General features: G+C 41.3%; 1 protein-coding gene across 1 annotated transcript in view; it reads right to left on the reverse strand.

Annotated features, from left to right (window-relative positions):
- Positions 1–12750, reverse strand: part of LOC144600406 (endoplasmic reticulum membrane adapter protein XK-like) — a 21096-nt gene extending 8346 nt beyond the window's left edge. The window contains exons 1-2 of the mRNA XM_078411997.1: positions 12506–12750; positions 1–76 (exon numbers count right to left, since the gene is read on the reverse strand). The exon at positions 1–76 is cut by the window's left edge and continues 262 nt beyond it. Coding sequence (XP_078268123.1) covers positions 1–52 — 52 coding nt within the window. The 5' untranslated portion in view covers positions 53–76; positions 12506–12750. The remainder of the gene's footprint in view (positions 77–12505) is intronic.
- Positions 12751–13046: the final 296 nt, after the last annotated feature.

Consider the following 13046-nt stretch of genomic DNA (forward strand, 5'->3'; position numbering starts at 1 on the left):
TTGGCGAGTTGCAATCGGCTTCTGTTCCATCAATGCTACCTATTGTCTCCATTCCAAACTCTGGCAGCAAGCTCACCTGTAAATAAATTATATACAAGTTAAACTGAATGCAAATTTAATCAACAACCAACAAGCATACAGATATTTGAGGCTATGCTCGGAGCGAGTGAACATGCATTCAAAATATATTGCAGCTCAAAACCTTTATCAACAAAAATCAGATTTCTGATTTCTAGACTCTTCAGCTCATTTTGGTGGTGTGGAAATAGATGAAGTGGAGCACATAGTCGTGCACTTCATAAAGGCAACCCGTCTCAGTTACACAGCATTGTTCTACTATGCCTAACCCTCTCCTGTACCAAGATCTAAAACAGTCAAACCCAATTCGGACCAGTGAACACGTTTGCTATATTTTCCAGATAAACATTCAAGTGCTCCTTTAAAGTTCATGCATTTGCCTTATTATGTCATCACTAAATAATGGAAATCATCTCACAGATTTAATCTCTAATTTAATACATGGGAATAGATTTTTTTTAATCAAAGTTAAAGAGAGAGAAAAGAAGAGGAGGAAACACAAATAACCACATATACAGAAGCTGCTGGAGAATTCAGGAATGCAAGGGTTATAACAGTTCTAGCGTTTCCTATGATCAAGAACTGTATCAGAGCTATATTTCCCAACTTGAAAACAAATACATTGATCAGCATGCGCTGAATTTCAGAATACTTAAGCTTACAGTTCATTAGAAATTGCACTGAATCACTAAACTATTAAATCACAGAATGATACTGCATTGGTGGACATTAGTTCAAGGTGCCTGGCTAGATCCTTGAAATCCTGCCATCAACTAGCATTTTTTTTCTCCTTTCAAGTAATTTTGATTATATCTAGGGAAACTGAAAAAACAGCATCTCATATGCCACTTAGGCAGCTTCCAACCCATTGGCATGAACATTGAATTCTCCAATTTCAGGTAACACCACTGATGTACACACCTATCTTTCCATTCCCCACACTGCTGTCACAAGTTTCTTTCACTCCTCAACTTGCTCATCTCTCACCCATCCCTACTCCAGATCCCCTATATTTCTCTCCTGTTCCCTTATTTCCACCATCCCTTCCTCTAGTTCTACAATTCATTCCCCATCTTCCTTATCAGATTCCACCATCTGCATCTTTTTGTCTTCTCGCTTATCACCTCCAGCCTTGGTTACTATCGCCACCCACCTCTCCCCCACCCGACTCTTGTGTCAATCAACCTCTCCTCACCTGGATCCACCCATCACTCACTAGCTGTTGCCCCTCCCCTTCCCACTCACTGCCTTCTACTGGTATGTCCCCTCTACTTCATCACTCTGGAGAATGGTCCCAACCCAAAATGTTGTCCATTCATTTCTTCCACAGATGTTTTCTGACCAGTTTCCTCCAGCAGTATTTTACTCAAGATTCCAACATTTGCAATCTCTTGCATCTCCATCGATCTATTGACTTGACTGTGCATCCAATGTCAATCCATGGTTCCACCCTTCATTTCACCACCCTTTTCCTGGGTATATAAAGAACTACGAGGTTCTTAGCGATATAAACCACTGCCGATTCTCATACACCCTCTCTACTTATTTGTTCTGGAGGAGCACTCTACACTTGGTACAACATGCTTAGTTACTGCATTACGAAACCTGCAAGTATCATAAGCCTTCATGTGTTCCCTCTTTAAATTCTTTATCATTGATCGTGTATGGAGGTCAGGCATTGGTGCTCTTCCTTTCTTAATCACGGGAATATGTTTATTCTGTACCTGAAGCATCACTTCTTTGAAGCCTTCCCGCTGTTTCATTACTATTTTGTCCACCAATTTTTCAATCCAATCTGGACTGCACGGTGGCGCAGCGGTAGAGTTGCTGCCTGACAGCGAATGCTCGATCCTGTTCAGACTCGGGTTCGATCCTGACTACGGGCGCCGTCTGTACGGAGTTTGTACGTTCCCCCCCGTGACCTGCGTGGGTTTTCTCCGAGATCTTCGGTTTCCTCCCACACTCCAAAGACGTACAGGTGTGTAGGTTAATTGAATGGGTAAATGTAAAAAAATTGTCCCTAGTGTGTGTAGGATAGTGTTAATGTGCGGGGATCGCTGGGTGGCGCGGACTCGGTGGGCGGAAGGGCCTGTTTCCGCGCTGTATCTCTAAATCTAAAAATCAATCCCTTTCAATTCATTGCGTTTGGTCCACTTCAAATTAAATACTTTTCACATTTAACTGTGCCTGCTATTCAGATGACATTCTGCATACCATCCCTCAAAATGTGCTTCCATTTCATTTCCTTCCTGAAACAGACCCAGTACTGTTTCCTTCCTCGGGTGCAGGAAATGTTCTTGTTTGATATTTCAAAACTTCCTTCCCTCATTGCACCCTGTACAGTTGATATTAGGGCAACGCACATTCCCTATTATTTTAGTAGGTTTTACATCTTTCTGCAACTTGGTGGAAAACTGGCTACTCCATCTGCTCCTTATTAATTTGCAGCCACACCATACACACAGAAGGATAAAACAACTGTCCTCCAATTTTAACTAAGTAGTCAACCTCCCCAGCCACTCGATTACACTAACCTACCCCACTGCTATCACCATTGCTCCAATCAATACTTTCACAGCATCCCCCTCCATGTCCACATATACTTTCTCTACTTGTATATTTTGTCACTATGAATTTTAGGTGTCAAATTCTCCTTTTCTTTAAGCTAGTTTTCTGTTTTATATTCTGTACAATATTCTCATGATGGAACTCCTGGAAAATTTTAATTCAAGTCAGTTTCCTGTCATGTGCACAAGTATGGGAAGTAAATAAATCATGAACGTCTTGCTTGCAACAGCATCACATAGACTCAGGAGTCAAACAAAGTCATAAATTATACATTAACTATACAAATTCTACAAGGCAGCAAAACAAAGTCTACAAAAAACAAGAACTTCATACACGTTCATGTGTATTTACATTCATTCATCATCATATGAGGATACCATTAATTCTCTCAATATTTAGATACCTAAATGGAAGATCTCAATGAAAATAACCGAATAATGGAAGGCATAGATAGAGTGGATGCAGAGAGGATGTTTCCAGTAATGGGAGAGTCCAGGAACAGACTGCATCTTTAGAATGAAGTTGAGGAGGAATCTATTTAGCCAGAAGCTGGTCAATCTGTTGAATTCATTGGCACAGACACGGAGGCCAAGCTATTTGGTATTTTTAAAGTAGAGGTTGATAGGTTCTAGATTAGTAAGGGTATCAAAGGTTATGATGAGAAGGCAGGAAAATGAGGTTGAGAGAGAAAAATAGATCAGTCATGATGAATTGGCAGAGCAGACTTGATGGGCCCAATGGCTTACCTCTGCTCCTATATCTTATGGTCTTATAACCTATTGGAAACATTCTTAGAACAAATAATTGGTTTCAAAAATCATTTTAGCCTTCAGAATTAATTTTGCCTCTCCCATTTTCATTTAGGAACATAGTAACATGGCAACACACTTCATCTATGGTTTAAGCTATTGTACAAACATATTGTAGACAGAAAAATAAAGCAGCTGATAAATAAATAACAGACAAGAAATGTAACCATTCAGCACCGTGAAAAGCAAATATTTATTCTGAATATCAAAACTAAATTGCAGTCTTTTCGATTAGCATTTTTATATTTCTCAACTTTGCAATAAATGAAAAACCTGTTGAAGGCTTTTAGTCGATTTTTTAAATCTAGTTAAGGTTAGAATTTAGATTCATGCATATTGTGAATTAAAATAAATAACAGCAAAATTCAAACAAGGAGAATGATCACAAATGAACATGTACTTTCCTCACTGTGGCTTGGTTTACCTTTAAGCTCTTTAATTCATAACTTACTAGCAACAACTGTGTCAATCTAATTTGCAATATGGAAATTATCTGCAGCTAACTTTTATTCAACTTGCATTTCAAAAGGGTAAGATTTGAATTTTGAAAGGGTCAGAATCCCAAATAGAACAATATCATTTCCCTTTCAAAACATTTCTTCCACTCCATCTATATGTTGATATTGACAATGTGGCATTCATAGAGTGGAAACTATTGTCATTCCAGCTGTAAAAATGCCACTGTGTTCCACATTTGGAACAGCCATCCAAGCTGCTTTTCCCTTTCAAAATCTTTGAAATTATCTCACAAATCAATGTCAAATTATTTCCCTGACCCCACCTTTTTTTTAAACCGCTCCATTCAGGCCCTCCACAGCACTGACACCATCCTCTAATCGAAAGCTACAAATATTATACTGTGATGGCAAATAGTACTTTTTCTTTGGTTTTCTAAACCACTCTTTTCTAAACTGCCTTCCACCACTCTATTAATTTGTAAGATGATTGGCGCAGCCTCAGTGGGCCTAAGAACCCATGCTGTGGTTCCATGACTCTAAAATTCACCCGATCCGTGACCATATCCGTCCTTTACAAACTCCACTGGCTCCCCATCCCCCAGAGAATCCAGTACAAAATCCTCCTCATGACCTACAAAGCCCTCCATAACCTGGCCCCATCCTACCTGACCGACCTCCTCCACAGGCACACTCCCACCTGCACCCTCCGCTCTGCTGCTGCCAATCTCCTATCCCCCCACATCCGGACCAAACTCAGATCCTGGGGGGACAGGGCTTTCTCCATCGCTGTTCCCACCCTATGGAACTCACTACCCCAAACCGTCAGAGACTCCTCCACACTCACCACATTCAAAACATCACTGAAGTCTCACCTGTTCAGTACTGCCTTCAACCACTGAAGGTCACCTCACCTTCTGTCTCCTTTCTCTGTTCGTTTACTTATTTATCTATTTATTCACTTCCCTATGTTCTCTAAATCCCTCTAAAGCGTCTTTGAGTATATGAAAAGCGCTATATAAATGTAATGCATTATTATTATTATTATTATTAACATTAACTCTGACCAAGAGGTGGTTCCATCTTCTTTGGCATGGTTTACATACACATCTGTGCAGCAGCTTGCAATGCTTTTCTTTATTAAAAAGGTACCATCTAAATGCAAGTTAGAGAAAACAAAATCTTATAGTAAAAGAGGCTGTTTTTCCTATTATGTCTCTACTAGGTTATTAGAAATGTTATCCATATTATACCATTGCACTGCTCTACTGTTAATGGAGGCTAATTCACTGGATGAATTTAAAAGAGAGTTAGATAGAGCTCTAGGGGCTAGTGGAATCACGGGAAATGGGGAGAAGGCAGGCACAGGTTACTGATTGCGGATGATCAGCCATGATCACATTGAATGGCGGTGCTGGCTCGAAGGGCCAAATGGCCTCCACTTGCACCTATTTTCTATGTTTTCTATCAGTAAACTACACTTCAATGTTCAGAATGAACTCCATCAGGTTCATTCACCGATGGACCACATTAGATATCTTACTTCGAACATATTCCTGAACTGAATTCAGGAGATTATAGGCACGTTCTGTGATATTAAAGCAGCCTTCAACATAGTTGCCTAGCAACAGCACTGAAGTAGTACTATCCACTGGATTAAACATCCACTGCCTATTCCTTCAAGATGCCGCCGTTTCGGTATGTATTATCTACAGGATGTACTGAGCAAACTGGCTGGATTTCATCAGCAATACTTCACAACTTCCCCCCTTCAGAAGGCAATCATTCTAGATTATTTTATTTTGAAATACTTCTTTCAAAAACTATATTTGAACCAAGTGTAGCTTCTTAATCATTACTGCACAGCAACTGGAAGAATTAGCTGCTGTGGATAACATCCAGGCCTACAACGCTGGTTTAGCAAATTATTTAACTTAAAAGGAAGCATCATCCTGAAATATCTCTTAATTTGATGGAGCTCAATAAATAAATGAGCTTGGCATATAAAATGACTCATTCGGAAGGTGCATATAGCATGTAAGAAAGATTATTTCTCATCTGCAAACTACAAAGGGTTACAAAAAAATCTTTCCTAATAATTGATATTTGGATCTCTAATTTCTCAACAAAATAAAGTCAGAAAAAGACCATATCTTAATATGTTGAATAACACAAACACTTTACAGGGAATTTAAAACTTTAACAAATATTTCTTCCTTGATTTTTCACTTTTAGCTCGAGTTTTTCCCAAGTTTGTGATTATTATTCAAAGTAAAATTTACATGCAAATTAGAGTAACCAGTTAAAAATATTCTATTTTAATTACAATCATCAGATTCAATACATCAGTACATCAAATTCACCGTGACACTCAAATAACATTCATCACATGGACCGCCGTGAGGGAGGGGGAGGACAATGGACAACGGGGACCCACATGGACCGCCGTGAGGGAGGGGGGAGGACAATGGGGACCCACATGGACCGCCGTGAGGGAGGGGGAGGACAATGGAGACCCGGCATTGGGGGGGGGGGGCGCTGTGAGAGGGCGGGGGGGGGGGCGTGAGTGGGTATGCAAGCAAAGAAATTCACTGTGACTTGTCACATGTGACAGTAAAGTATTCATTCATTCATTCAGTGTGAACAACAACAACGTGTTTACATTGCAACTTTAATACCTTCTCTTTAAGAATATATGGACAAAGAAATGGCAGATGTAGTTTAATCCATTCAAGTGTGAGGCATTGCACTTTGCCAGGTCAAATGTAAGAGGAAAATAAATAGCAAGATGTACAGAGGGATTTTGTGCTGCTGTAGTAGATTGGATGGTAACGAAGATGCAGCCGCCTTCATTGGTCGAAGTTAGTCACAAAATGCAGGAGTAACTCAGGAGGTCAGGCAGCATCTCTGGAGAGAACGAATGAGTGACGTTTCAGGTCGAAACTATTCCTCATTGGTCGAGGTGTTGTATATAAAAGGTGGGACGTAATTTTGTAGTTGTATACAACTTAGATAGGCCACATTTGGAGTTTTGTGTGCAGATCTGGTCTCTGTTGCAGGAAGGATGTGACCACTGTAAAGATTCACCTGGACGTTGCCCGAATTAAAGAATATTAGATACAAGCAGTGATTGTTAGCTGTCAGGATTGGCTATTTTTTAATTTCGTTGTACTCGTTGCAATGACAATAAATGAATATTATTATTATTCTCCAAGCTTTGGAGGCCAAGGGTTAACCTGATAGCAGATATAAAATTACGAGGGGCATAGATTGGGTAGTCAGTCACTCTCCATCAGGTTCATTTCCACGATGGACCACATTATATATGGCACTTTAAACATACATATGGGAACTGAATTCAGGAGATCATAGGCACATTCTGTGATATTTCTGTTATCTCTCTCTTCCCCCCTCCGCCACTCTCTCTCCCCCCCCCCCCCCCCCCACACTCTCTCTTTCCCCCCCCCACACTCTCTCTTCCCCCCCTTCCCCCACTCTCCCCCTCAGTGGTGGTCACTGTATTTTTTCTGTTTTATAAATAATTGTATACCTACCGTATATATATATTCCAATATTTCAAGCTCTTTTTAAAAAGTGAATATTATTTATTTGTTGCCATATAAACCTAATGTAAACTAACCTAATCTAACCCAACCTAGTTTAACTTTTCCTGATCTAATCTAACGTAACCTAGTCTAAACTTTTTTGAGTTCATTAAATTTATAAAACTCACGCTTTATTTTTTCCTACGGCCTGCAAAAATGTGCCAAATATATAATGTGGCCCTCATGCTGAAAAGTCTGGAGGCCGCTGATCTAAAGGAAGTGCAAAACTAAGTTCCCGAAAGCTTGGTCAAAGGAACATCTTATAGGTGAACCATTTTGAAAAGGATTTCTGGGCTGGAGCAAGTTAAATGCACTCTGTCAACAGTGGGACAAAGATAGCAGGGGGAACACACAAGAGTATTTGATGAATGCATTGCCCTAATAAGGACTGCTGGTGGCTACAGTGATAGCCTTCATAGTTTTGCATGTTGTATATGATTCACATAATCACATTTAACAGATGGTCTGTGTGATGAATTAGCCAGAATTCGAAGACCAGACAGAATCCAAAATTCTTGCCTTGTGTCTAACAACTTCTTGTTCACTACAGGGACAAAATAAAATAAGGATTGTGCTCAATTATTTAAGATTTATCCAATTAAGGAAATCCAATCATATTTCAAGTAAGGAAATGTTCTTTCCTAAATAAATCTATGTTATCCTGCCAGCTATGACATTTAAATAACACAGTCCCCGCCTGCTACTTTTATACTAACGTAGAAAACAAAGCTGGCTGGTGGCAGCAACAACTCCAGTCTTACTGACATTTGAGCCCATTTTAAACAAAGTCCAGTTAAATTCAAACATATTTATACAGCTTCACAAGAACCAATAAATCGGAACGTGCATCACTCATTGAGTTAAAGTCATGTGGTAATCCCAAGGGTGTGTGAATTCCAAATGCAGCAAGTTTCACTTAAAGTTATCATCAAAATGAATTCACACATTGCCCTGGATTTACCCCAATTTAGATTTTGTTGTATATTTAAAACATGTAGTACTGGAGATTACTGCCAATGGCAAAAGCATGCCTAATACATTCAAAGGTGTATGCTATTTTCTTCAACATGTATTCAACGACACTATCTGCTATTTTACAAGGCTGTTTAAGCCAAAGGAGCGGGAGAGTTTATAAAATGTTAAACAACTTGCTGTTATTATCAGTGGTGGTTTTCGCGCTTTCGACCAATATCAAACAGTTTATTTTCTTTTATCAGGAATATATTAAACAATTGTGTAAAAGACAGACCATTAAGAACACAAAGATATGACAAGAAACTCAGAGTACAGCTCTCAAGTTTACTAACATTTCACAGAAATGTTGACCGAAGACAAGCCATTCACACCATAACAGATCTTGCTATTCAAAAACCCCATCTCTGAATTTTTTTTTAAAGTGCAGAATATGGTGTTACAGCTACAGAGATCGTGCAGATAAAAATAAGTCAATGAGGTGGATTAGTAAATAGGGAATTGAGTTTAGTTTTTGTCATGTGTACCCAGTAAAAAGCTTTTGTAGCATGCTCAGAACAGGGCAAATTATTGGTGATATTTACACCTAGGAACTCGGTGCTCTCAACGATCTCCCCATCAACACAAACGATGCAGACTGGGGCTATGTACTCCACCCTGCTTCCTGCAGTTGATCATCAGCTCTTTCATTTTTCTGACATTGACGTAGAAGTTGTTATCTTGACATCGTGCTACTAAGCTCTCTATCTACAGCCAATACTCCATCTCATCATTGTCAAAATAAATAGTTATTTGAAACATATCGTAAAAAATAACAAGTAAAACTGGATCATTTTAAATTAAAACAGGTCACAACAAAGTAAAGTATCAGTATTTGAACTCCATGAGCTGATTTTACAAAACAACTGCTGGAGGAACTCAGCAGCATCTGTGGAGGGAATCGCCCGGCGGGGGCTTCGGGAGTCGGGAGCCTCGATCGCCTCGAGGCAGCAGTTTGACTGCCTGACCGCGGGAGAGGAACGGAGGAGGAGATAAGACTTTTCTTTGCCTTCCATCTTCTGATTTCCACAATCATTCTTCCAATGCTCTCTCAGGTGCAGTACCATGGTGTGGATTTACTCCAAACTAGGCCAATAGTTTGCAGCCCTTTCAATGTGACCAGTAATTGAATTGCCATCAAGTAAAACTACACTGCACCCAGCAGGACAATCTCACCACAATACAAATTTCTTCCACATAGATCTCAATTATTTCTCAGGACGTACGCAGGACGTGCTCCGTTTTCCTCCCACAACCGACAAACATGCAGTTATCTACCAATACTCTTCTCCATCTAGCAGAGCTCGTCCTTACCGTCAACAACTTCTCCTTTGATTCCTCCCACTTCCTCCAAATCCAAGGCGTAGCTATGGGCACTCGCATGGGCCCTAGCTATGCCTGCCCCTTTGTAGGGTACGTCAAACAATCCCTGTTCCAGGCGTACACTGGCCCCATCCCCGAACTCTACCTCCATTACAACTGCATCTGCTGTTCTAGATGTCAACTTCTCTACATCGGCGAGACCAAGCGCCGGCACGGCGATCATTTCGCTGAACACCTCCACTCAGTCCATCTTAACCAACCTAATCTCCCAGTGACTCAGCAATTCAACTCCCCATCCCATTCCCAATCTGACCTTTCTGTCCTGGGCCTCCTCCATTGTCAGAGTGAGGCCCAGCGCAAATTGGAGGAACAGCACCTCATATTTCACTTGGGTAGTTTACACCCTAGCGGTATGAACATTGACTTCTCTAACTTCAGATAGTCCCTGCTTTCCCTCTCTATCCTCTCCCCCTTCCCAGTTCTCCCACTAGCCTTCCTGTCTCCGACTACATCCTAATTTTGTCCCGCCCCACACCCATGACATCAATCTGAAGAATGGTCTCGACCCGAAACATCACCCATTCCTTCTCTCCAGAGAGGCTGCCTGACCCACTGAGTTACTCCAGCATTTTGTGTCTACCTTCGATTTAAACCAGCATCTGCAGTTATTTTTCCTACACAGTTAGTAGGTTAGTTGGCCAGTGTAAATTACCCCTAATGTATAGATCAGTGATAAGAAATTGGAGGGAATTTGAAAAGAATAAAATTAATGATTGATTTTCAGCTGACATTTGTGGGTTGAATGGTTTGTTTCTTTGTTATATTTCTCTCTGCAGCTACCCAGTGCTAAATGTTTGCATTCCAAAACTAACTAAGCATCTAGTGTGCTCCGTTCCAGTGTGCCTTGAATATGACATCATCAGGATAATGTGGAAAACTATGCCCAGGTACAATCTGTCCAAAAATGCAGGACTAATCCAATCCATCTTCTACGCTGTTGTGTGTTGGGGTAGCAGGGCGAAGGCCGCGGACGCCAACGGAATCAACAAGCTCATTCAGGAAGGTAGGCTCCGTCCTGGGAGTGGAGTTGGATTCATTGGAGGTGGTTTTGGAGGGCAGGATGCTCCTCAAACTGCAGGGCATCATGGACAATGCAGCTCACCCCCTCTATGACACACTGGTCAACCTGAGGAGCACCTTCGGCAACAGACTGGTTCCACCAAGATGCAGTACAAAACACCACAGGAGATCCTATTTCCTTGGGCTATCAAACTGTACTACTACTCCCCCTTCTGTCGTGGTGTAAACTGACTCACCTCCCCCCACCCTTCCCAATTTTTGTACATCCTCAAACCTGGACATTCCACTTGTCACTTTAATTTCATGTTTCATGTAACTTGTTGTGTTTTATGACTGTTGGCAGACCTGGGAGAAATAAAGTTCTATCATATCATAACTCAGGATCAGAGACGGAATTCCAACAATTGGCACCCTGGTAGCTAAAAGCACCGCTAATGATAATTAATTCCAAGGATGTGCAAAGTGACGCGAGTCATCAAGTCATCACCAAATAACTGGTCACTCGCATTCTGTTTGATTACTACCTGGTTCCTGACTTCATTAGGGTCTTGATCCAAAAATGGACAAGCAAGCTAAATTTCAGAGATGAGGTGAAAGTGATTGGCCTTGTCCAAACCTGGCAGCAAGAAGTCATGGCAAAACCGAGGTCAATAAGAACCATGGAGAAAAAACGTTCAAATGTTTACTAGCACAAACATTAAAAAAAGGCCAAACTAGTTCATGGTCACTGATGTCAACACCAGGAATTCAGTCCCTCAAAACTGTGTTCTTGACAGAAATTCAACTCTTTCATCAATTACCGCTCCACCACAAAAGCAGATGTGCGGATGTTCAAGAGTGATTGCACAATATTCACCATACAGTTCAGTCCATTATTGTGTGTACCAACACATCTTATGCAATTCTCTGCAGCATCATCACACCAAACAAAAATGTTGAGCTAATATTAGTGCAGATGACAGCGATCAAAAATTGTACAAGGGGGTAGCTTATAGCAAGAAAATAAAGGGAGGAGGGAGAGAGCTTAAGGCGGAATTCCAACTATTGACACTCTGGTAGCTGAAGGCACAGCTGCAGATAATTAATTCCAAGGATGTGCGAAATGCCCAAGCATGAAGGAGCCCATTAGTTTGGGGAATAAAGCTTGACGCAGTCTGCAGAGAAAGGGAGGGGTGAAACTAAGACGGAATCTGAAAACACAATGAAAATAAAACTAGTTTGGGTTAACACAAGGCGTGTCGCGCTGTGATGTTCGGAGCTGTGTTGGGACAGAAGTCTGACGTCGCTCGGGAAACATTTCGCTACACAGAGCTCCAGTGTTGATCACATTTCAAGTTCGTGCCTGATTTGTGAATCATGTAACCATATTGAACATATCTTTAGTTACCTGCGCTCCAACTGGCCAATAAAAAAGTTTGTATGGAAAGGAACTACAGGTGCTGGTTTACACCGAAGACAGACACACGAATTGCTGGAGTAACAGTGGGACATGGATACAGTATCTCTGGAGAAAAGGGGAATGGGTGGTCCTTCTTCAGACCGAAAAACGTTCAGCCAGAATTTTAAAAAAGTTTACCTGTTACTCTCAGCTTGTTTGTGAGCGGTTATAATTGTCACGTTTCCCAAGTACAACAGCGACGACGTTCTTTAAAAGTGAGTTCATCCATTTGAGGCGACCAGAGATCCTGGATTGGAGCTCATTGAAAATATCCCTTTCACTGGTTGACGTTGCGAGGCAAACCTGGTTTATAAAAACCTGTTTTTTTGTGGCCAGAGACACTCCCCGTGTTTACAAAACACGTGTCTCCGGCTCGCTGAAGTCGCCACTCTCTTCCAGAGTCTCACTTACCCACAGCGAGGGGCAGGAACCGCCATCGACCCGCCGCCACCTCCACAAAATCCCACCTTCCCTTCCAGCAAGGAACCCGTCGGCACCAAACTATTCCCCTGAGGTAACTGTAGACACTCGCCCTAACGGAGGGGGCGTTTGCTTTAGCTTCTGGTTTTGTAATGCAAAGGTTGCTAAACCCCGCCTCTGGATTTAACTAGGACAGTTTAAAGTACCAGAAAGGACGCCCTCAAGTTTTCTTTTCTGCTCAAACCTGCTGTGCCGCGTC

The sequence above is a fragment of the Rhinoraja longicauda genome, chromosome 15 (genome assembly GCF_053455715.1).
Source record: "Rhinoraja longicauda isolate Sanriku21f chromosome 15, sRhiLon1.1, whole genome shotgun sequence".
Classification (NCBI taxonomy): domain Eukaryota; kingdom Metazoa; phylum Chordata; class Chondrichthyes; order Rajiformes; family Arhynchobatidae; genus Rhinoraja; species Rhinoraja longicauda.